Source organism: Momordica charantia (genome assembly GCF_013281855.1).
Source record: "Momordica charantia cultivar OHB3-1 chromosome 2 unlocalized genomic scaffold, Mcharantia_2.0 BLBB01000002.1, whole genome shotgun sequence".
NCBI classification, from domain to species: Eukaryota; Viridiplantae; Streptophyta; class Magnoliopsida; order Cucurbitales; family Cucurbitaceae; genus Momordica; species Momordica charantia.
The window spans coordinates 4,605,817-4,626,433 of record NW_028275160.1 but is presented as its reverse complement, the minus strand read 5'-3'; the positions used below and the strand labels follow the sequence as shown (position 1 = coordinate 4,626,433).

Genomic DNA, 20,617 nt, shown 5'->3' with positions numbered 1-20,617 from the left:
ATTATTGTTTTGACGAGGATTAGAGCCATAATTAAGCATGATTAGAACCTTTTACTGGTTCCGTCGTGGAATTAGTTGCTGTATGGCTGTAATTAATTATATAAAAGCAAAAATTATTATTCAATGATTAATATGGTCAATTTGCTTCTTTAAAAATAAAATAAAAGCAGGGTCAATTTGCTAAAGCCAAAGCAGAAAATCAGACAAATTAATTAACAACTTTTTAATGTAATAATTAAGACAAAGTAATACAAGCTACACGGTGAATAAAAAAGCATGAGTCCTTATCGCATGGAGAAAACGACAACCCCTTGGTGTTGGGTCGATTTGTCGGTTCACATATTCCATTCCACTTCATTCCCATTTTAAGAAGTTGGGTTAAATTATAAAACTAAGGGCAGTTCTAAAATGATAATAAATCTAGCAAGTTAAAAATATTGGTATAATTTTTTGGAAAAAATCATCAACGTAGGACAACTCTCTATGCTACTTCAAAAACAAAAATAAAAAAATAGTGTAAACAGAAAAAGCAAATACCGCTTTTCATCATTTGTTTATCTGGTTACTGTTATATTAACATCAACATTTAAGTTACCAAGCTTAACAACATGAATTTATTATCAAAGTCAAAAATTAATTAAAATTATTTTAAATTTGAGAGATAACCATTCAAAGTATTAATTTTAGAAGGTTTGTAATGGATGACAAATAATTTGCCATATTTACAAATATAATATAATATAAAGAATAAGATTTTGTAAAACATGACAATTTTGTAAGATGAGCATCTATCACTTATATGGTCTATTACACGTTTATATGTCTATCCATCATAGAGGTCTATTACTATGATAAAGGTGCAAGGTTGAGATATTATGTTAATAAAGATATCCAAATTTCCCCTTAGAAAAAATAAATGTGGAATAATTCCTCGTAGGGAACCAATCCATGTAAGGAATCTTCGCCGATGCTTGCAAAACTTTATGAGAAATTTCGCAAGAACAAGAAATTAAATGGGGCTCGATGTGAAGGAGGGAAGTGAACACATTATCTTAAATTGAAATGTCTACAAACACTTTATTTTATCCCTTAATTGACCTACCATAATCCGCACCACACAATTACTTTAATTATTAGTTCAATCATCGCATCAATGTCACATTTTTTTTAGTTCAACTAGCCGTGGGACAAATTCTCCTATCTTTAGGATAGTAAGTAATGATTTGATCAATTCAACTAAGTTCTTATCAACCACATCACATCAACACATTTAAACAATAGGGTCAATGCCATTTACGACTCACGAGCACGAACACCTTACCTATGATAATCTCATTATTTTTTACAAGAGGTTAAGTTAATTACTTGAGGTATATTGAAGGAAAAGAAAAACATAACTCAAAACTTCATAAATTCTAGATGTGTAAAACAACTAAATTTTTGACATTTAGCCTTAAAAAGCAGAAGGCAAAATCAAACCACTTTTGGAGATACTCCTATAAATATGTATAGGAAGAAGAGAAGTAGTTTGTATCAGACAGCAAACTTAAATGGCCAGAGCTGAGATTAAACCCATCATGTCGTTGCTTCTCTTGTGCGCTTTCTCCTTGCTCTTCCTCACCTCTCACTCTCAGGGCCGAGTTCTTCTCACCACACACCATGAACATGTTGCACCACAAACCAATAACCTTCTTCTTCTTCATAAACTCCTCGACTTTCACCTGCACGAGCTCCGATACCGACACTGCAGGCCGCATTCCCGGTCGCTTGTTGGATCTGAGAGGATCGTCCCCGGAGGACCCGACCCAGAACACCATGTTTGAATTGAAATTAAAACCAATGTTGCAGTTGCAGGTAAAGTAATAAATGGGAGAGCTATGGTTTCGTTTGATATAATTATTTCAATTTCAAACTTTATCTTCTTCCTTAACTTCCTTGTTTCTCAAAGTCGTCCCATCTTCGATATTGTGTTTAATTTTGAGGAGCTTTTGTTGTAACGATCAATATATGGATCATATATATTTATAATATAAAGTTCCATCTTTTCTTTTCTCAACTATGTTTCCTAAATAGCCTAATTTCCTTTCTTCTATTGTCTTCTCTCTCTTGTAGTATTCAACTTATAATTTTTGGTAGGATAGGGTTTTAATTAACATGCAAAACCATGCATTCAAATTTTTATTAATGTCTTTTGTTTCTCAATAATATTGAACCCCGCTGGTTGTATATCATGTACTAATATTTTCTTGAGATTATAAGAAAAGGGTATCCTTTTTAAGTTTAATTATGTTTTGACTTGGTTATTTTATTGGAGTAAAAATCTGCTGATCTCGTCCTATTCTCAAACTTACAAAATAGGAAGAAAACTTTGACAAACTTAATTAGATATATTCTAATGGTTAACACAACTTTTGCCTCTTTAAAAAACAGTCGTAGGTTTAAATCTACATTCTTATATTTACGTAACTAAGATATATATATAGAAAGACGTAACTAAGATATATATATATAGAAAGAGAGAGTAAAAAATTTTTTTTAGATTGTGGTATTTTAACCTAATATTTTATCTTTTCTAAATTAAAGAAAAAGATTAGATTTTGGAAGAAATTATCTTTGTGTCATATAATTTAATTAATACAAATATAATTTAAGTGTTAAAACACCTAAATCTAGTGTGAAAGTTCAAATTCTCAAATAAAAAATACAAACAAAGAAGAGAAAAAGGAAAGAAACCATCTTTATCTGATCCCTCTTGCTTCTGTTTTTATTTATTTAATTTTTTATTTTAGAGTGATTAGAATGAAACTATCTAGATATACAAATATATAAAAAGACCATATTGTAAGTAAATATCCAAGCATGGGTTGTAAGACGTAATCTGAAAAAGGCATGCATCCACTCACTTCCAAAGCTGAATTAATTTAGGTTAAAATATTACTTTTATTCTTGTACTATTTTCAGCTTTAATTTATCGTAGTTTTTGTATTCTCAAAATTACATTCAATTTTGGTTGGTTTTAATTTTTTTATCTTTAAAACCGTTTTTTGTTTTTGCCGTGTTTTTTAAAAATTATCATTTTTAGTCCATTAATTTTCACTTTTATCTCATGTATTTCAATCAAAAATTCAGCATGTATTAAAGATTTTTCATTGGGTACAACTTGACGTTAAAATTTTACGAAACAGAAACCAAAATTTTCACTTTTATAAAAATCAGAGAGAATAAAACAAATATTTTGCAAATATATGATTAATTAAAATATAAATGAAAAGTTAAAAATACATAGACGGAAATAGTATTTAAACTATTAATTAATTAAAAATGTAATTAGTGGCTTCCGCAACGAGTTATACACCTCCAGGCTCCGTTTCTTGTAATTTGCAGGTGGCCCCGCCGGACCTATTAATTAAGTATTAACTTCATCCCATCCTCATTAATTATATTTAAATTGATCCATTTATTTTACTTAATCACCAAATCAAGATTCTTTTTAATCATTAATCAATCCAAAAGAATAATCCTGTTAGTGTTTAATTCTAAATTTGACCAACAATATTCTACTTCTGTGCATATATCATTTTATTTTATTTCCTAAAGAATCCATGCCCCTCCTTGTCATTCTCTTAATTATATATTAAAAAAAAAAAGAATCTAGTTGGTTTGGCGCTTTTATAACTTTCTCAGAATTATGGAAAATTTAATATTATCTCATACCAAGCTTTGATAATGTTTATTCTATATATAATATATTATTTGATGTTACATATATGATCATATAATTAATCGCCTCAGGATGGAAGGAATTTATTGGCCTTGTTTGGTCTTATCAAAAACTTAATTAGGTCCTCCGTTTAAAAGAAAAAAAAGAACTAAAGTAGTTCGTGACACTTTTCATTAGATGTTTTTTCTTAAAAAGTTACCCCTAACAATTTTTTTTGGCAAGAGGTTAATTTGAACGTAGCTCAATCTGATTAAGGTATAGGGTAACTTTGTTCAAATCCCTACCCAATTTGTTGTTGATGAATTAAACAAGAATATATTAAAAAGAGTAGGATTTTTCAAATTATAATTTGAACCGTCCACTCCCGCTCCATTTCTTTATCTAAAATATCGATGTTAACCATATATAATCAATCATTTAAAGAAACATATCATTTAATCAAATAAAATCAATGCAATAAATTAAAACTTTTAAATATTATTTATGGCTATGTCGAAAAGAGTCTTCTAGCCGTTCTTACAATTTAGCATAATATATTTAAAGATATATTTTTTTTTAATGCAACAGGGCTGGGAGATAGGCGTCAAATATTTGAACATATTTGATTGGTATAGGTTCCTAATTTTTCTTTCCATTGAATTAAATTTGGTATCATATCATTTTAAAAGAGAAATATTACTTTTTGACCCCAAAAAGAACCAAAATCTTACCAAATCTGAACTATTTAAGATGGAAAATATTTGAAAGAAAAAATAAATTTAAAATCATTACGTTTTAAATTATGAATTTTAAGTTTCAACAAACAAAAATAAATATGATTTCAAATCCTTGAAAAACAAACGAGAAATACAGGAAAAATAAACAAGAAAGCCGTGACATAAACATATGCTATATTAAACATTAAAGTGAATGAATATTAAGCCGCGTAATAATAATAAAGACAAAAATAGTTAATATTTTTAAAACTTAAGTGACTAAAATAGATATTTTAAAAATTTAAATGAAATTAAAATAATTATTATTTAAAAGTTTAGAGAATAAATGATTTTTTAAATAAAAGTGTAGAGGACTAAACTAGCCATCTTATCGTAAACCTTAATTATTGGGCTTGGGTTATTTATGCCGCATAAATTTTGGAGGCTTCATTATTGGGCTTGGGCTTTTTATGACCTAAAATTCTCACCGTAACCGACGGAAGCATTCAAACGGAAAATTCCTTCCGTTCGGTAGCATCTCAACACAAACACAATCTTCTTCCTCTTCATTTTTCAATTTATTTTTTGTCAGTAAAATCGACGCGCTCGGCTTATCCCCGCGACTGATCGAACCTTTTGAAAATTTAGAAACCAGAGTCCCCGCCACTGCCCCACTTCTAGTGAGATCTCAGCGACGTCGACTTCACGCGCCGGAATATTCTTCGCGCGTCTCTTCCCATTGGACCGTGCAGTACACGGTCCACAATAACGCGTAATGATTGGAGTTCTTCGCACGGGTCTTCCGATGCCGTCCCAACGCGTCATATAATACGCTGCGGGCCACGATCTTCGCTTCAGCCGTACACCTGTAACGAAACGACGTCGAGAGGCGGTGAATTTTAGAGAGAAGGCGGTGGTCTTTTTCTTTCTCAACAGAACGGAGCCAGATCTGGCCGGAAACTTCGCTGTCTCCGACCTCCGACCTCCAAACCCTAACGTTTTCTGGCTTTTAAGCGTCTCCTCTGCGTTTATTTTACTTCACGGATGCGGTGTAATTGGTTTGTTTGATATTTCCCTTTTTTGTTTTGGTTTAATTTGGTGAGGAGCTTCGGCGTTTGGTGCTTAATTTCTCGGAGATTTGAGTTTCTTGTTGTTTTGTCTGAATTTTTTTTTTCGGGTGAGGGAAACCCTAGGTACGGATAATTCGACTTTTTGAGGATAGAAAGAGGGTTTTAGGGTTTTGGGTATCGATTATTTGTATGGCTTCAGCGCCTATAGCTGGAGGAGGAGATGAAGATAGAGTGAAGCAGAGGTATTCGGAGACTAAGGTTTACAGAAGAAAAGCGTTCAAAGGTCTGAAGAACAAGAATACGGCTAGTGTTACCGCCAGTACCACTGTGTCCACCACCACCGACAAGGATGGGAGCAGCAAGAATGGAAATACTGTCGCCGCTACCTTCAGCAATGTTAAAAACTTAAACAACAATTCAGACCAGGCAGTGCCGCATTCAGAAGCCTCAGAAGATGCGAATCTATCGCAGCAGCAGCCTTCACCGAGGTTGGGCGCTGCCTCTGATGATTTGACGAGGCTTAATGGAGAGGCATCGGTGGGACCGACTGCGCTGGCAACCGAGGACCCGTCTTCTGGGAATGGCATCCTTAAGATGGGTTTGGACAATCAGAGTCGGGTCAATGGGGCGTCGAAGCCGAAGCAGGAAATGCAAGAGCTTCGGCGGAAATTCGAGAGTGAGCTTGAAATTGTGAGAAATTTGGTTAAGAGGATTGAAGCCATACAAGGGCAGTTAAATAGTGGCCATAGTCATTCTCACGTGTCAACAATGGAATTGGCTGATAACGGTCGTGGAGCATATCATGTACATTCGGAAGTTGGTTCTGTTGGTGTTCCTCCAGATGGTACCAGACCACTGCACCGGTTAAACATATCAGTTCTGGAGAATGGTAAAGGGGTTAATGAATTCATGGAAAGAGAGAAGAGGACTCCGAAAGCAAACCAGTTTTATCGCAATTCTGAGTTCTTGCTTGCAAAAGATAGGATCCCTCCAGCTGAGAGTAATAAGAAGTCCAAATTAAATGGGAGAAAGCATACTAGACGAAAATTTAAGCATGGTTTTGGAATGGGTACCAAGATCTTCAATTCTTGTGTTTCTCTACTTGAGAAATTGATGAAGCACAAGCATGGTTGGGTGTTCAATACTCCTGTTGACGTAGAGGGGCTTGGTTTGCATGATTATTTTAGCATTATCAGACATCCAATGGACTTGGGTACTGTGAAGACGAGGCTGAACAAGAATTGGTACAAATCTCCAAAAGAATTTGCGGAGGACGTGAGACTTACTTTTCATAATGCTATGACTTATAATCCAAAGGGTCAAGATGTTCACGTAATGGCGGAACAGTTACTGAAAATCTTTGAGGACAGGTGGGCTATAATAGAATCAAATTATTATCAGGAGATGAGGTTGGGAATGGAATATGGGGCTGCTCGTCCAAGTTCTAATTCAATAAGAGCTCATTCCGTAACACTTCCTCCCCTTGATATGAGAAAGATTCTACGGGGGACAGAGTCATTCATAAATCCAGCTGATTCCAAGACACAACCGATGAGTGTGACTCCGTCAGCAAGGACACCTTCGCTGCAGAAACCGAAGGCAAAAGATCCCTTCAAAAGGGATATGACTTACAGTGAAAAGCAAAAGCTCAGTACGAACCTTCAGAATTTACCCTCTGAGAAGCTAGACGCCATTCTGCAGATTATTAAAAAGAGAAACTCTGAAATTCTCCAACAAGATGATGAAATTGAAGTAGACATTGATAGTGTTGACACAGAAACTCTGTGGGAGCTTGATAGACTAGTTACGAATTACAGGAAGAGTTTAAGCAAGAATAAGAGGAAGGCTGAACTTGCCATTTTGAAGGCTCAAGCACAAGCTGAGCATAATGACCGGGAGAAGGTAAGCCCTGCATCTAATTTTCCAGATTCATTTGTTCCAATTTGAATTATCAATTTCTGCTGTTTGCTAAGGAAAGCTCTTCTGTTCTCTCGTATAGACCCCTGCCTCGGATGGTTCAAAGTTACTTGGAGAAATTAGAGCAGGTCAGTCTGTTGATATACAAAATTGGGTTGGGTTTTGCTTTCTTAATTGTTGTTAGGTGAAGAGAATTTCTAAATTTATTTTGTTAATCTCAAGCAGATGACAATATTGTTTCCTCTTCATCACCCATCCGAGGGGGACAACAGCAGGATCATTCAAGTAAGACCAGCAGCTCAAGTGGCTCTAGTAGTGATTCTGGATCTTCTTCTTCTAGTGGTAAGTACGGCGTTTTTCTACTTAAATTTGCTTATAAAAACATCATAGCAGTTCGTTTTGTTGAAAATTTGTCTACACAGGCAGTCTTATATCAGCAATTTTCTCTTTAAAATTATGTATTGCAGATTCTGATGATAGTGACAGTTCTTCAGCATCTGGATCTGATGCTGGATCACCAATGCATTGATTTTCTGTTCAGGTAGTAATGGATGGAACTAAGTTTTTACACGCATTGATTTGGTTTTTTTACATGCATTTATATTTTGTTTCCAAGTTTTCTTTTCACCATTTCCAGAATTCATTCCTTGTAAATTTCTTCCAGGTCTATCGATATAATAAACATTATCCCAGTTTCACCATTTTAATTATTATTGTGATTCCTTTGTATACTTTATTTCATTAGGTAATCGAGTATAATTTCAAATTTTATTAGTTTTCATTTATAAAAAGAATGACGTACTCTAATTATTTATTTTATTCGTTTTGGTATGGAACAAGACTTGTGTGCATTGGGATATGACATTGTTATATGCTGTCTTTAACTTCTGCCTATATATGGGGAACTATTTATTATATTTTTTTAATTTCAATTTTTTTTATAATTTTGTTGAAGTTACTTATCAAGAGACAAGAACATCAACATTTCAGAAAAATTATCGTCTTATGTCTTATGTGATATAGATTCAGTTTCACTTGTGTACTTCGTCAAGTGTAATTATCTTAAATTCAGAGTCATCTATGAATAACATGAAATGCTAATTACGGTAAAATCATAACTTAGTATACACTGCTGACTGCTGAGGTTATTGTTTTAGCGTTTAGGTGCTTGATTTTTAACGTACTATTTGGCATTTTCTATTGTGTTTTTGGAGGAGAAGTATTTCTTGATGCGATTCTATTTACATGTTACTTCTTTTCTTCGATGGAGCATAAATACTGTTCTTATATCCGCCTTTTGTTGTGCAAATCCGATGCTGAATAATTGCATCTCTGTAGCGTAGCATGTTGTGTATCAATTGTTCACTGTTTCTACTCTTTTATCATCTTGAACATCAGTTATTTAGTTTTAAGACAATGCCCAAATTTACAACAATTAATAACTTGATTGAAGTTTAATGTGGAAATAGTAGCCTGACACCAGAAACTCGTCCGTAGATCCCATTTAGTATATAATGTGAAGACTTGTTTATATTTTAGTTGCACTCCCATTTATATTTCTCACAGTTGACAGTGTTGCACTTAAAAAGTGTGTTCGTTATCTAGTAGGTTGAATAACGATTGCTTGATATTTATGGATTTGAAGGTAGATTGATGCCTAGAGGAAGACTTCAGATGGTGGGTTTGAATCTGCAGCTGGTGTACAGTGAAAATGTTGTGAAGGTACCTTCAAGCAGTCCTGAATGCGAACTAAGGGTGGTCTATTAGGCGATGATAGAATGCTTAGATTTAGTCTCTCTTGTTATGGGAGGATTGCCTCCATTGTAATAATTTGTAACATATGGTAGAATCCGATTAGAAATTAGATGGCGGTAGTTTTGGCGTACCGAATATGGCATTGCTTGCTTGCTTGCTTTCTTTCTCTACTCATGCTCCACTCAGCATGTTACATTCTATCGGATTCTTTGTTTTGGCACAATTCTGTAGTTGCAGTTGCCTCACAGTCATGAATTGTAGACCTATCATGTGTCGGAATTAATTTGTAGCTTTCTTTCTTAAAATAAAGTCTGCAAACTTTGATAGTGTACAGAAAAGATGTTCAAAATTTATATGGTGTGCCTGATGTGATGTGATAAGAGTAGCAGAAACTGTATTTTAGCGGTTTGGAGTTATTGATTCTTAGAACATAGTAGAAAACTGATACACATGCTCAAAATTTTATTCACCCTGATGAAACAGAACTTCAAAACTATTCCCATTCTTCCCAACCCTTTTTGAGGATTTAAAACAAAAGGAAAAACTCAGAAATTCACATAAACACAGCCCATAACTCTGCTTCATCATGCCTTGTGTTCCTTTCTGGAAGCAGCTTCATAGTGCTCTTTCTTCTCATATCCTTGGCCTCTTGCTTCTTCCTCCTCGCCTAACCCAAGATCAAACCCTAACGTGCTTTGTTTTCCAGTCTCATCACCAGGCCCAATCACTAAATCTTTGGTTGTCTGTGCAATCTCATATATGGTCTCCCCAATCGCCCCCAATAACCCACCATCACCCGCTCTCCCCTCTTCCCCTCTCTTCTCATATCCTACTCCTCTTCCCCTTTCCTTCACTTCTTCTCTCGCCCCTTCAAAACTTTCTTTTGTTTTCTCATACATTGATTCTTTCTCAGCCTGTGTTTGCATCGATTCTCTCTGTGCTTCTTCTTTCTTTCTAGCTGTGTAGTCCTTCATGCTCTCCCCTGTTGATTCAGCTACATTCTTTGCCGCAGATAGAGGCTTGGCCGCAATGGCTCCGGCATACTCTGCTGCTCCCTTCACGAGCCGAGCTGCTGCTTTTGTCCCCTCCACCGCGGTGTCGCAGGTGTAATGCGCCGTGCTCCACCCTGCCACGGTGGCCTTATCCTTCAAATCCCCTGCCGCCTTGCCTGCATATTCAGCCGCTACTTTCCCGCTTTCTATAGTGGCATCCTTGGCTGCCACCGCCTTCTCTCCCAGGTAATGAGCTGTTGTTTCGCCCGCGGAGACTGTGTAGTCTTTAGCCTTCTCCGCTACTGGGGCGGTGTATTCCTTCGCCGTTTGGGCTGCACTCGTTAGCGTCTCTTTCACCGTCTCTAAACCCGTTTGGCCTCCCTCTTTAGTGGTTTCTTTGCCTTCCGTGCCTCTCTGTTTCGCAGCTTCTTTGTTGAGTGACTCTTGGTTGGCTTTGTCGTAGCGTTCCCTGGCAGCCATTATTGCCTCATTTGACTTCTGCTGTGCTATTGCTCTGTAATTGGAAATTTCCTCGAGGGATGGTTGGTTCTGAGCAGAAGCCATCTCACCTTCTTTCCCTTTCGTCTGTTGCGAGACTCGTTGTTGTTCCCCTGTTTCTTGTCTCTGTTTATCAGCACGTGCTTGTCTCTCCCTTTCATTCTCTGTATCCGTCTCTCTCCTGTCTCTCACTTTGTCAGCAAGAGACTCGAATTGGGCAGCCAATTTATGGGTTTCTTCTGATTTTCCACCTCCACCTGAAACTCTTTGCCTCTCCTCATCCTTCCCAATGCTGGTGTCGGAGCTCTTTCCCACTCCATGGGCATCTTTCCCGGCACTCTTCTGTGTGTCGTCTGTTTTCTGTAAAATTGAGGCTTTGGCATTGGTGGGGTCAGTGGGTTTGCCCTGGATCGCTATGGCCTCAAAGTGGCTGGTCAATTGGGGGACTCTTTCTTTCTCCACCCGACCCTCCCTCTCCGCCGTCGTGTCGTCTCTGCGGCTCAGCTTCTCCGTCGCCATCTTTCCGTGGTTTTGTACTTTGTTTCTTTGGTTTTGTTGCAGATTTAATGTTGTGTGGGGGAAAGGATGGATGGATGATGGGTGTTAAATACGAGAAAGAGAGGCGGTTTACGAAGAGAAAGTGGACGTGTGGGTGAGAGGAGCCAGGTGGTGTGGAAGTAGCGAGTTTAAATTGGGTGACTCAGCAACTCATTCTAAGTTCACCCATGGCTGACGGGTGGAGTTTTTGTTCATTAGCCACGTTCGTTTGTGGATAGAATTTCATTGCAATCGGTGGGAATGGCGAATGGGATGTCATCTAAATTTCCAGAACTCCAATTCCATTACCCATACAATAATTCTATTATACAATTAAATTAATCGCCATGAAAATGTGAAATCAATCCATCCGCCAATATCACCCATTAAATTTTCTAATCCTTATTTCTTCCTTCCCAACACAAACGAATTACGAATACGCTCTTAAAAGGAAAAAAAAAGGGGGGGGGTGGGTTCAGCCAAAGAGATCTGCGTAGAGGAGCTCGTTCCACGTATCGGGCAAGCCAGGAAGGCACCAATGGCTGCAATCGGTGCCGGCGTGTTCGCCACTGTAGGCGGAGGGGTGGGCGTCCTTCCGGTACTGCGACAGAGTGGTGACGTCGAGGAAAACCACGGGCTTCTTGATCCGTCTCAGAACCTTGTTGACCACCACCCAGGCCATTGGCGTCCCCGCCGGATACCGCGCCCCGAAGTAGGGCTCTGTTTCGCCGGAGCAGGACTTCGTGGGCTGGCTCCAGTCCCTGCCACTGAAATCGAACATTTGAGATCAATTACTGGATTTGATTGTGGTTATTGATTGTAGAGAGAGTTGTTAAAGTACATGTAGTGAGTTGGGGAGATTCCGAGGAAGAAGACTTTGGTTTTGGAAGGATCGACGTTGAGGTTGACCCACCGGGCCCAGGTGGTGAGGCCTTTGTAGTAAGCCACGTAGCGGTTCATGTCCTTCATCACTCTGTTGCCGTCTTGAATGTAATCCCATCTGCAAATTCATCGGAAAAAAGTTAGGGTTAGGGTTAGGGTTTGGAAGAGGAAGAAGGAGAAGATGGAGGATGATCGTACGGCTGAGAGGAGCCGGTGTGGGTCCACCAGTGCCAGGTGTTGAAGATGAGCATGTCCATTCCCCTCCAGGCGTTGCCGCTCTGGATTGAGTCGAGTTTCAGAACTCGGCCGATTTTCTCGTTCACCATGTCCACCAGGTAAGCCGTTCGGAACAGCCATAGCTCAACTCCATAATCCTACAATTTTAATAATCTTTTATAATTCGACAATCGAACTTATATTTTAAATCTTTAAAATAAGAAAGAAATACTATCGATAATTTAACCTTAAACTAAGAAATTAAAAAAAGAAAAACTATGGATTGGCCTAGTGAAATTAAGATGTCGTTGATGGATAAGTTCCAACGGAGCACACTATATAGACTTGGAATAATTACTAGGTCAAGTATGGGCTTTTGAAATATTAAAAAAAGGGTGGTTCAATTATTTATTAGTTAGGGTACTTTTGTATAGGTTAGGCTTAATAATAAAGATAGTTGAATGTAGAGCATATAATATACATGTAATCCTTTGGTGTGCATCTAAGAGATCAAAGTAAAAAACTTAGCTCAGCTCGGTGATAATTAGCATCCGACCCAGCACCTGACCAAGAGTCAATAAGTTTAAAACTCTCCGTCCCATTGTTTTAGATACCAACCAAAAAAAAAAAAGAAAAGACAACGGGCCCTAGGAAAAGTATGATGCCTCTAATTGTTCCTAACAAACAAATATTAATCTTACATAATAATATAAATTTGGGTGAAAGTAATATACATTTATAATTATCTTTAAAAAAATATATAGATATTTATAATATAGAAGAAAAGAAAAATAAATATTTATTTGCGCCAGGTGAGGTGATTTGCGTGAATTGAGTTAAGAAAAAAAAGCAATTAAGTAAATTATAAATGGATTTAAAATAAAAACATTAATTAGGATTAGGAAAGGGAATGAAGGGGGTCACATGTCCGCAACCGCCAATCACGCTTCACTTTTAGCTCCGCTTGCCAACACATTCAAAAAAGTGAAACCCATGGATTCAATTTCCACTGTTCATCTCATTTTCTAAATTTTCAAAACTATTTATGCGTTCGAGGAAAAAAACATATATATATATATATATATATATATATTTTTACCCCGCTACACTGGCAGATTCAATTTTTAAATTTTATTTCACTAAATCAATTTATAAATTCTAAATTAGTACCTTCAGTTTCACTTGTGGTTGAACAAAATCATGTTTTGGGTGTTACATTATTTGCTTAAATTTGGACTAAATTTGAGTAGTTTCTTTGGTTGGTTTTAGGTATTGTGTAGACTTGGAATATGGGTCTTGCACGTGTCGAATTTTACCTCATGTTCTAGTTAGAATTCAAAAGAAAAAAAAAAGAACAGTAATATATAAAAAAAAAAATAGATAAAACAGTTTTAGTATTAAAATAATTTTCATTAAATAAAAAGAAAAATCGTGTGATCAAATGGTGAATAAAACTCAAAATTTAGCAAGAAGAAGAAGAAGGAAAAGGAGGGGGGAGATTTTTGTTTTGTTTTGTTGGGTTTACCTGAAAAGTAACAGAAGAGAGGCCGTCTCTTCTGACGAATGAGGTCTTGGAATTTGGAACCCATGCGTGAATCATACAAGCCAAAGACTCCCACTGGTTCAAGCTCAACGAATCTCCCACGAACATTATTTTCTTCCCCCTCCATTTCTCCAGAAAATTCAGCCCATTGAACCTGCAAACAAAAATCAAATCATTCCTCATTTCTCAGCGGGGAGGAGAGACGACATGTCGCGTTTGGGTTTGAACTTGGAATACCTGGGGAGAGCGCAGGAGAGGGGCTGCCAGCGATACTTGAGGTACGACTTGTCGGGGCGGCCGTACTTCTGGCAGTTGAACTGCGGATCTACGAAGGGGCAAGTGGAGGAGTCGTAGAGAGGGTACGAAGCGTCGAAAACCCACTTCCCCTGGAACACGTTGCATTTTCCGGCCACTTTTCCGGCGGCCCAACTGCTGTTCGAAATCTGGGCTTGCGTTTGGAGGAACAAAACGCACAGAAGCAGCACTGCAAACGCAGCTCGGAATAAGAAAGAGAAACCCATTGTGATTGTGTTGGGTTCCGATCCCCTGTTTTTTCTTCCCCTTTTTGAAGTAAAAAGGAGGATGGGTGGGGGTGGGGGAAATCTTGTCTGAAACCATCTCCTTTATATAATATCCATACGAGAGACTAGAGAGAGAGGGAAAGGGAAGAGAGAGAGAGAGAGAGAGCTGTTTGGATGGAACATGGAATGTAAATGGAAATGGGTTGGATCCAAATCTTGAGAGGGCGATCATTTTGGTTTTAGCTTTAATTTTACTCTATAATTGACTCATTAAAGATTCCCATAGGATTATAATTCAATTGCTTAAGCTATTTATTCTCAATTAAAAAGTTGAATTCGAAAATTTCTTACCGACCCAATCGTAAATTGATTTACACTATATTGGTTTTTCCTTTTCTGTATCTTTTTCTTTTGCCAGGGTTTTTATGGTGCAATAAATTAGGGAGGGGAAACAAATATTGAAAACAGCGATAAATTCTGTTAATTTAATTATCCCACCTGCCTTTTGAGAAAAAAAAAAGAAAAGAAAAGAAAAAGAAATAGAAATAGAAGGCTATCCCACCTGCCTCCACATCACTATGAGAGGATGAATACACACTCAAAGTTTCTAGAATATATCATCTTAATCACAATATTGGCTTTTCAATATTACAATTCAAATGTGAGATTAGACCAACATAAATATTGCTGACCATTGATGACTTTACTAATTAAACTTTGGACTAAAAAAAAATATTTAACTAATTTTAGTTGATAAAGCTAATGTTTTGGTTAAACAATGACATGGGTCGGTCATAGTTTCAATTTAGTCCTATATAATTTTATAAGTTTAAATTTCTTTTTTATGATTTTGTCGAATTTTACAAATTATATTTGTGTTGTCATCTTGTTGAATATGCGTGACATGTTCTGTTCTTTTATTTATGTGATAGTATTTGTTACTAAAAAATCATGTTTTAGTCAAGTGTTTTAAGATTCAGAGTTAAGAAATTGAAATTTTTGAAATTATAAATACAAAATTGAAACTAAGTTTGTTGGAGAGAAAATATGAACCGATTAAGTCAGCTTACTTAGGTCAAATTCGTCCAACTAGTCTAAGAGAGAAGGCCTACCTACCACATAAGTCGACTTGAAGGTCAAATTAATCAGAGAATCGTCCAGGTCCTCTCCAATCGATATGAGAACACCGACTTGGGGTCTGACAGCCAACCTGGGGTTTGACAACCCGTATGAGCCTACGGTCCCCTCCCGCTACTTAAAGAAAGAACACTCCTCTAAGTCCACTCATTTAGGTACGTCATTTTGTCCGAGTAGACATGAAATAGCTCAAACCTTCATTGACTTAAGCTTCGCAGTGTTTATTCCATTTGTGTAAGTCACTTCTCATGTGCAGCTTGTTCGTCCTTAGTTTGTTCCGACTCGATGTGGGTCGATTTATCTAGTTCAACAGAATTCAATATCAACAAAGTTTAAACCATGGAAACCGAATTCATAATTTAACATAATTTATTATAAATTATTTAAAGAAAATTTTATATAAGATGTCTTTTGTTTATTTAATGGATGAAGGTCTATATAGACAAATATTTTGAATTCATAAGACAGGATTTGAAAAAAAAAACGGGGATGAAGGAGTTGTCAAATCAAAATTAAGAAATTTAAATAAAAAGGTTAGAAACGAAACAGAGATGGAGTTATCAAAATACAATTTACTATTTAGAACAATTATACGTAAAAGAGCTTTTAGAAAAGGAAACTTTTTATTTGCCTTTATCTTTTTTAACTTTTTAAAATTCCTGTATAAAGTTATTTTCTTTTCATTTATTAATTAGTAAATAGTGTGTCTAACGTTGGTTTAATAAGTCAAATTCAATATAACGAGGAAAACAAAAAAACAAAAAAAATTCAATATAATGAGGAAAGCAAAAAACAAAAATTTTTTGTGTTGCAAAGAAAAAAAAAACCAAATTCTATGCTACGAGTTTTTTTCTTATCTAAAAAGAAATATTTGTAGATCTCGATTTGGCCTATTTTTCATTATATCAAACTATCAAAGGCAAGATCATATTTAAATAAAATCATTAAATTATATAGAATTAACAAAAATAACTTTTAAAAATAGAAAAAGGCCACACGATTTAAAATAAATAATTAACTTTAAGAACGGCACTGGCAATTTCACATTGTTCTTTTTTAATAATTATCAATATTGTCTTTTTTAATAATTATCAACTTGGGTATAGTTCCGATCAAATTTAAATACTCAAAAGTTAAAAGAAAAATAATAATTGATCTTAAAAAAGACAAATTTATAATATAAGAATAATATTGAGCACAGTTCAATTGGTGAAGTGAGTTATATTGAAAATATATGTATATAAATAATGTATATAATATTTTAATTATTAAATGAAAAGAGACATGCTGTTACTTCTTTAATAGTGTGGGCCCGTCGAAGCCAATCAAAACTGGGGCTGCTAACACCGCATTTATATCAATGTGCGAAATATAGACTTTTATTTTTGGCATGTAATTTCCTGAGATAAAGCCTTGAATTTGTAATGAAATTTTATTCCCATTTTTTATTTGAAAAAAGGCTCCACCAGAATAATCTTTTTGATAAATAATAATTATTTAGCGACAACAACTGCAATTATTCAAGTCCAAACGTTAACGCTTGGAACTAAAGATTTCTTGTATGTATAATTCGAATATCTTTCCTCGAAAATTAAAAAAAAAAATTAGAATTTGTTAGAAAATAAAAACCAATTAAAGAGGTGAATGACTCGTATAAATGTTAAACGGATTAAATATTAGGAAGTAGTTCAAAAATAATAATAATAATAAAAATCGTATTTTAGAGTTCAAAGCTGGAGTTTATTGGCATTTGGACTTGTATTATTCTAAGCATTGAAGTCCAAAAATTGAGTTGTCAGTGTAATGAATGAGTGTACAAAGTCAATTGCTTGTCCAAACACAAGTCCTTTGAGATAAGAGATAACAATTAATAACGCCAAGAACATCATTTATTAAATAACCAAGTATTTGAATTGAGCATCTTATTGTTTTATCAATTATCATTTACATATAAAATAATAAGAATATTCTTCTCGTATCCCAATTTTTTTAATTTCATTAGTAGTTTGATTGGACTTCAAAGCACCACTAGAGTAGTATGCCTCAGCCACATACACTCTAAACCTTTTAGAACCTAATTCGACTTCAAGCTTAATTTGAATGCAATAGATTCTTTGTCTTTTGAAGGTGGGAGTCTGTCATAAGGGGAGTATTGGGAATTAAGACTCTGCAACTATAGCTGTCATATTCAACGTTTTTCCTTGTCGCTTGAAAAATTCTCTGACGGAAGGATGATTCTTCCGTCAAATGTGAGCAGATTTACAATAAGTTGAATCAATCCCCTTAAGTCGAAGTGAATCTTAGCTATGCTTAATTTGTCACAAGCCCTTCCTCCTTATCTCAAGAGTGTTTGAGTTGGACATGTTGCGCTTGATTTTATTCCCTAACAATTTTTATATAAATAAATATTAAAAAGAATCAAAATGTAGAATACTGTGTTTGTATCCCTAATAATATCGACTCTTAACTAGCTCATCGATAATTGACATATACTATTTTTCTCAAGGTCAGAGGTTCAATCGAGTTATATCCCGAAATGTTGTCCTAAAATATATATATATATATATATATATATATATATATATATATATATATAGTTGACTAAAAACTTTGGGGGAGGGTTTTCTAGGTGGTGGGCATGTGCTTCTTTTATACTCACACCTTCTTTTACGAGGATTTTGTCCTTTTACTTTGAAATTGGGTTGCTGATCATTGAGACTCACAACGACTTCAAACTTCAACAAACCTCTACCACGTACAAAGAGTAAACTTTTTTTTTCTTTTTTGATGCATTTACCATTTTATTAACTACTCACATGTTACATGTAACAAACATATATATCGAAAAAGATATTCAACCGATCATCGTTGTCTCTACTCGAATTATCATAAGATTCATGGCCCATCAGATTAGGCAAAACAACATGTTATCCTTATCTTTCCATTTTATATGCTGTTGGTAAACATTAATGGCACATTTGAAATCAACATTATTGTAACATTTGATTGAAAAATAAAGGAAAAAAGGTTGTATGGTCCCTAAATTTGGAAAGAGACAACGAAAGGTTTGAGTGCTTTGCCCACTCGATCCCATGAAAAGTAGATGCAAATTACGAATAAAAAAATATAAATAATTTTAATTGCGATTCATCTCAATCGTTGTTAATTAAGAGCAAAAATTAATTCAACTTCCAGTAAGACTGCTTTTCATTGAAAATCTGATGGGAAACAACATGAATTATTTGTTGTATATTTGAAGTTATAGTTAAGATTTAAAATAATAAGATGAAAAAAATAATCATTGAAACAATCATATTGAATGAATCTTCCTGGAAGTTGTCGCCTTGTTTGTCGTTATAATTTATCCACCGCCTGCCTGCTCTAATTTGCCCTCCCTTTTTCAAATTTCACTCCCTCTGTATTATTCATTTAAAATTTAAAATAAAATAAAAATTTTAATAAATCATCAGAGACAAAACCCATTATGCCCACATGCCATTCACCAGAACACTTAACGTCCAGACTTTTAAAAACTGTTTTTGTTATTTTAATTAATTTAAATTTTCTTTTTTCTTTTTGGTATAAAATTTTGTTTCTTTTCACTTTCAATCAAAGTATATATCATAGACATTTGATATAATCATAGGAGTTTGATTTGATCCATCAATATGAACATAAACTCAATAAACCAAAATATTACTTGATTGGAGTTTTAAATCTTCCCATCTTGTGTGGTAAGGAAGATAATTAAATACTAGACCACCACTACCAATATCTCTTTGTTCATGAAAATAAAAACTTAAAAATAATAATGTTAATAAAAATATTTTCTTCTTTATCAACAAGCAAATGAAAAAAAGAAAATTCGAACTCGTAATGGATTTGTCTGAAATGTGTGAAGTAGCAGCGCACACTCGGAGTACGAAGGCAGTTGTCAGTGGGTTCAGGCCCGGTTTCGCCTTGGCACTTGTCAACTGGCCATGGCGCTGCCCCACCCCTCAAATTTGACATCAGTCATATATCACACAACCTCAACTCAATACCAAATAAAACTCTATAATTCATTAATTATCATGTTTCTCTATCTGTTTTATGCAGTTTCGTTAAGGGCACGTTTGTTTGTGGTGTGGGGAAACCCAAGAAATAAACATAATAATAATCACTTTTACTTGTAATTCAATCAATTAAGCCATTTGCTATTTTTCTCCACTGGGCCCAACCAATGTAAGTGGGCCCAAAATGAAATAGTGCTGAAATGGGCCCACACTCAAGTGGGTTAGAAAATTCTCAAGCAGCAACAGGTGGGTCCCACCATAAAAATAACAGCAATACTTAGCCATATGAAAGTCTTATCCAGAAAGTTCTCTTTTTTGGGGAAAAAGGAAGAAACAAAGGGGAAGAACTAAGAAGAATATTGAATCTTAAAAGTGAAGTTAATTCACAATTATTTTAAAGAAAAAGGAGTGGTGGTGTCATTTGACAATTGGGTTTGGAGAGTTGGGCCAGGTGGGCCAGGTGGGCCAAGTGGGCCATTGGGCCCAGTGGCATTGGATGTTGTGAAAGTTGCTTTCTATATTGGCAAAGAGAAGAGGTGTGACTGTGACATAGATTTGGTTTGGGAAATTCTTTGTTTTTTGTCTCATTACTCATTCATTCATTTGGCTTAATCACATCATTTGGTTCCTCATTTTACTTTCATCTTGTGTGTTTTAAAAATTTTCAATCAAAATTAAATGGAATAACAAAATCATAATACGATATTTCAAATATATTATTTGTTATAAATGTAATATGTTAACGCTCTTTCGAAGCTAAATCAGTATTAAACTTGAAGATGAAAATCTTCTTTTATTTTCTCGTTAAACTGATATTTTGGTCGCTGTACTTTCAATCTTGGTTCATTTTAGTTCCCATACTTTTGAAAATGTTCATTTTAGTCGATGTACTTTAAACTTTGGTTCATTTTAGTCCCTGTACTTTGAAAATGTTCGTTTTGGTCCCTATATTTTTAAAAATGGATTATTTTAGTCACTTTTTACAAAATTTTAAAACAAATTTTACACCTAACGAAAACTCTTCAGTATCAAGTAATGTTTACTTTTTAAGAAATATATTAATTTTAGTGTCGTGTTG

The 20,617-nt window shown here is 35.2% G+C and overlaps 3 protein-coding genes across 4 annotated transcripts; 1 reads left to right on the top strand and 2 right to left on the bottom strand.

Annotated features, from left to right (window-relative positions):
* Positions 1 to 4,998: 4,998 nt before the first annotated feature.
* Positions 4,999 to 9,447, top strand: LOC111018099 (transcription factor GTE4). 2 transcript variants are annotated; one of them, XM_022294051.2, is made up of 5 exons: positions 4,999 to 7,388; positions 7,486 to 7,531; positions 7,629 to 7,745; positions 7,871 to 7,944; positions 9,053 to 9,447. In XM_022294051.2, exons 1-4 carry the CDS (start codon positions 5,676 to 5,678, stop codon positions 7,930 to 7,932), a joined length of 1,938 nt encoding a protein of 645 aa, XP_022149743.1. In that variant the 5' UTR covers positions 4,999 to 5,675; the 3' UTR covers positions 7,933 to 7,944; positions 9,053 to 9,447. The 2 variants fall into 2 exon arrangements, with proteins under 2 accessions (XP_022149743.1, XP_022149742.1); XM_022294050.2 differs by having other exon boundaries at positions 5,000 to 7,388; positions 9,049 to 9,447.
* A 142-nt stretch (positions 9,448 to 9,589) lies between these two features.
* Positions 9,590 to 11,317, bottom strand: LOC148212696 (late embryogenesis abundant domain-containing protein / LEA domain-containing protein). Its single transcript, XM_088121281.1, has one exon. The coding sequence runs from the start codon at positions 11,165 to 11,167 to the stop codon at positions 9,743 to 9,745; it is 1,425 nt and encodes a 474-aa protein (XP_087977407.1). The 5' UTR covers positions 11,168 to 11,317; the 3' UTR covers positions 9,590 to 9,742.
* Positions 11,318 to 11,461: 144 nt separating this feature from the next.
* Positions 11,462 to 14,517, bottom strand: LOC111018100 (protein trichome birefringence-like 39). The gene is made up of 5 exons (XM_022294052.2): positions 14,064 to 14,517; positions 13,809 to 13,980; positions 12,266 to 12,441; positions 12,027 to 12,185; positions 11,462 to 11,952 (listed from the first exon to the last, which is right to left on the bottom strand). Exons 1-5 carry the CDS (start codon positions 14,345 to 14,347, stop codon positions 11,661 to 11,663), a joined length of 1,083 nt encoding a protein of 360 aa, XP_022149744.1. The 5' UTR covers positions 14,348 to 14,517; the 3' UTR covers positions 11,462 to 11,660.
* Between the last annotated feature and the right edge of the window lie 6,100 nt (positions 14,518 to 20,617).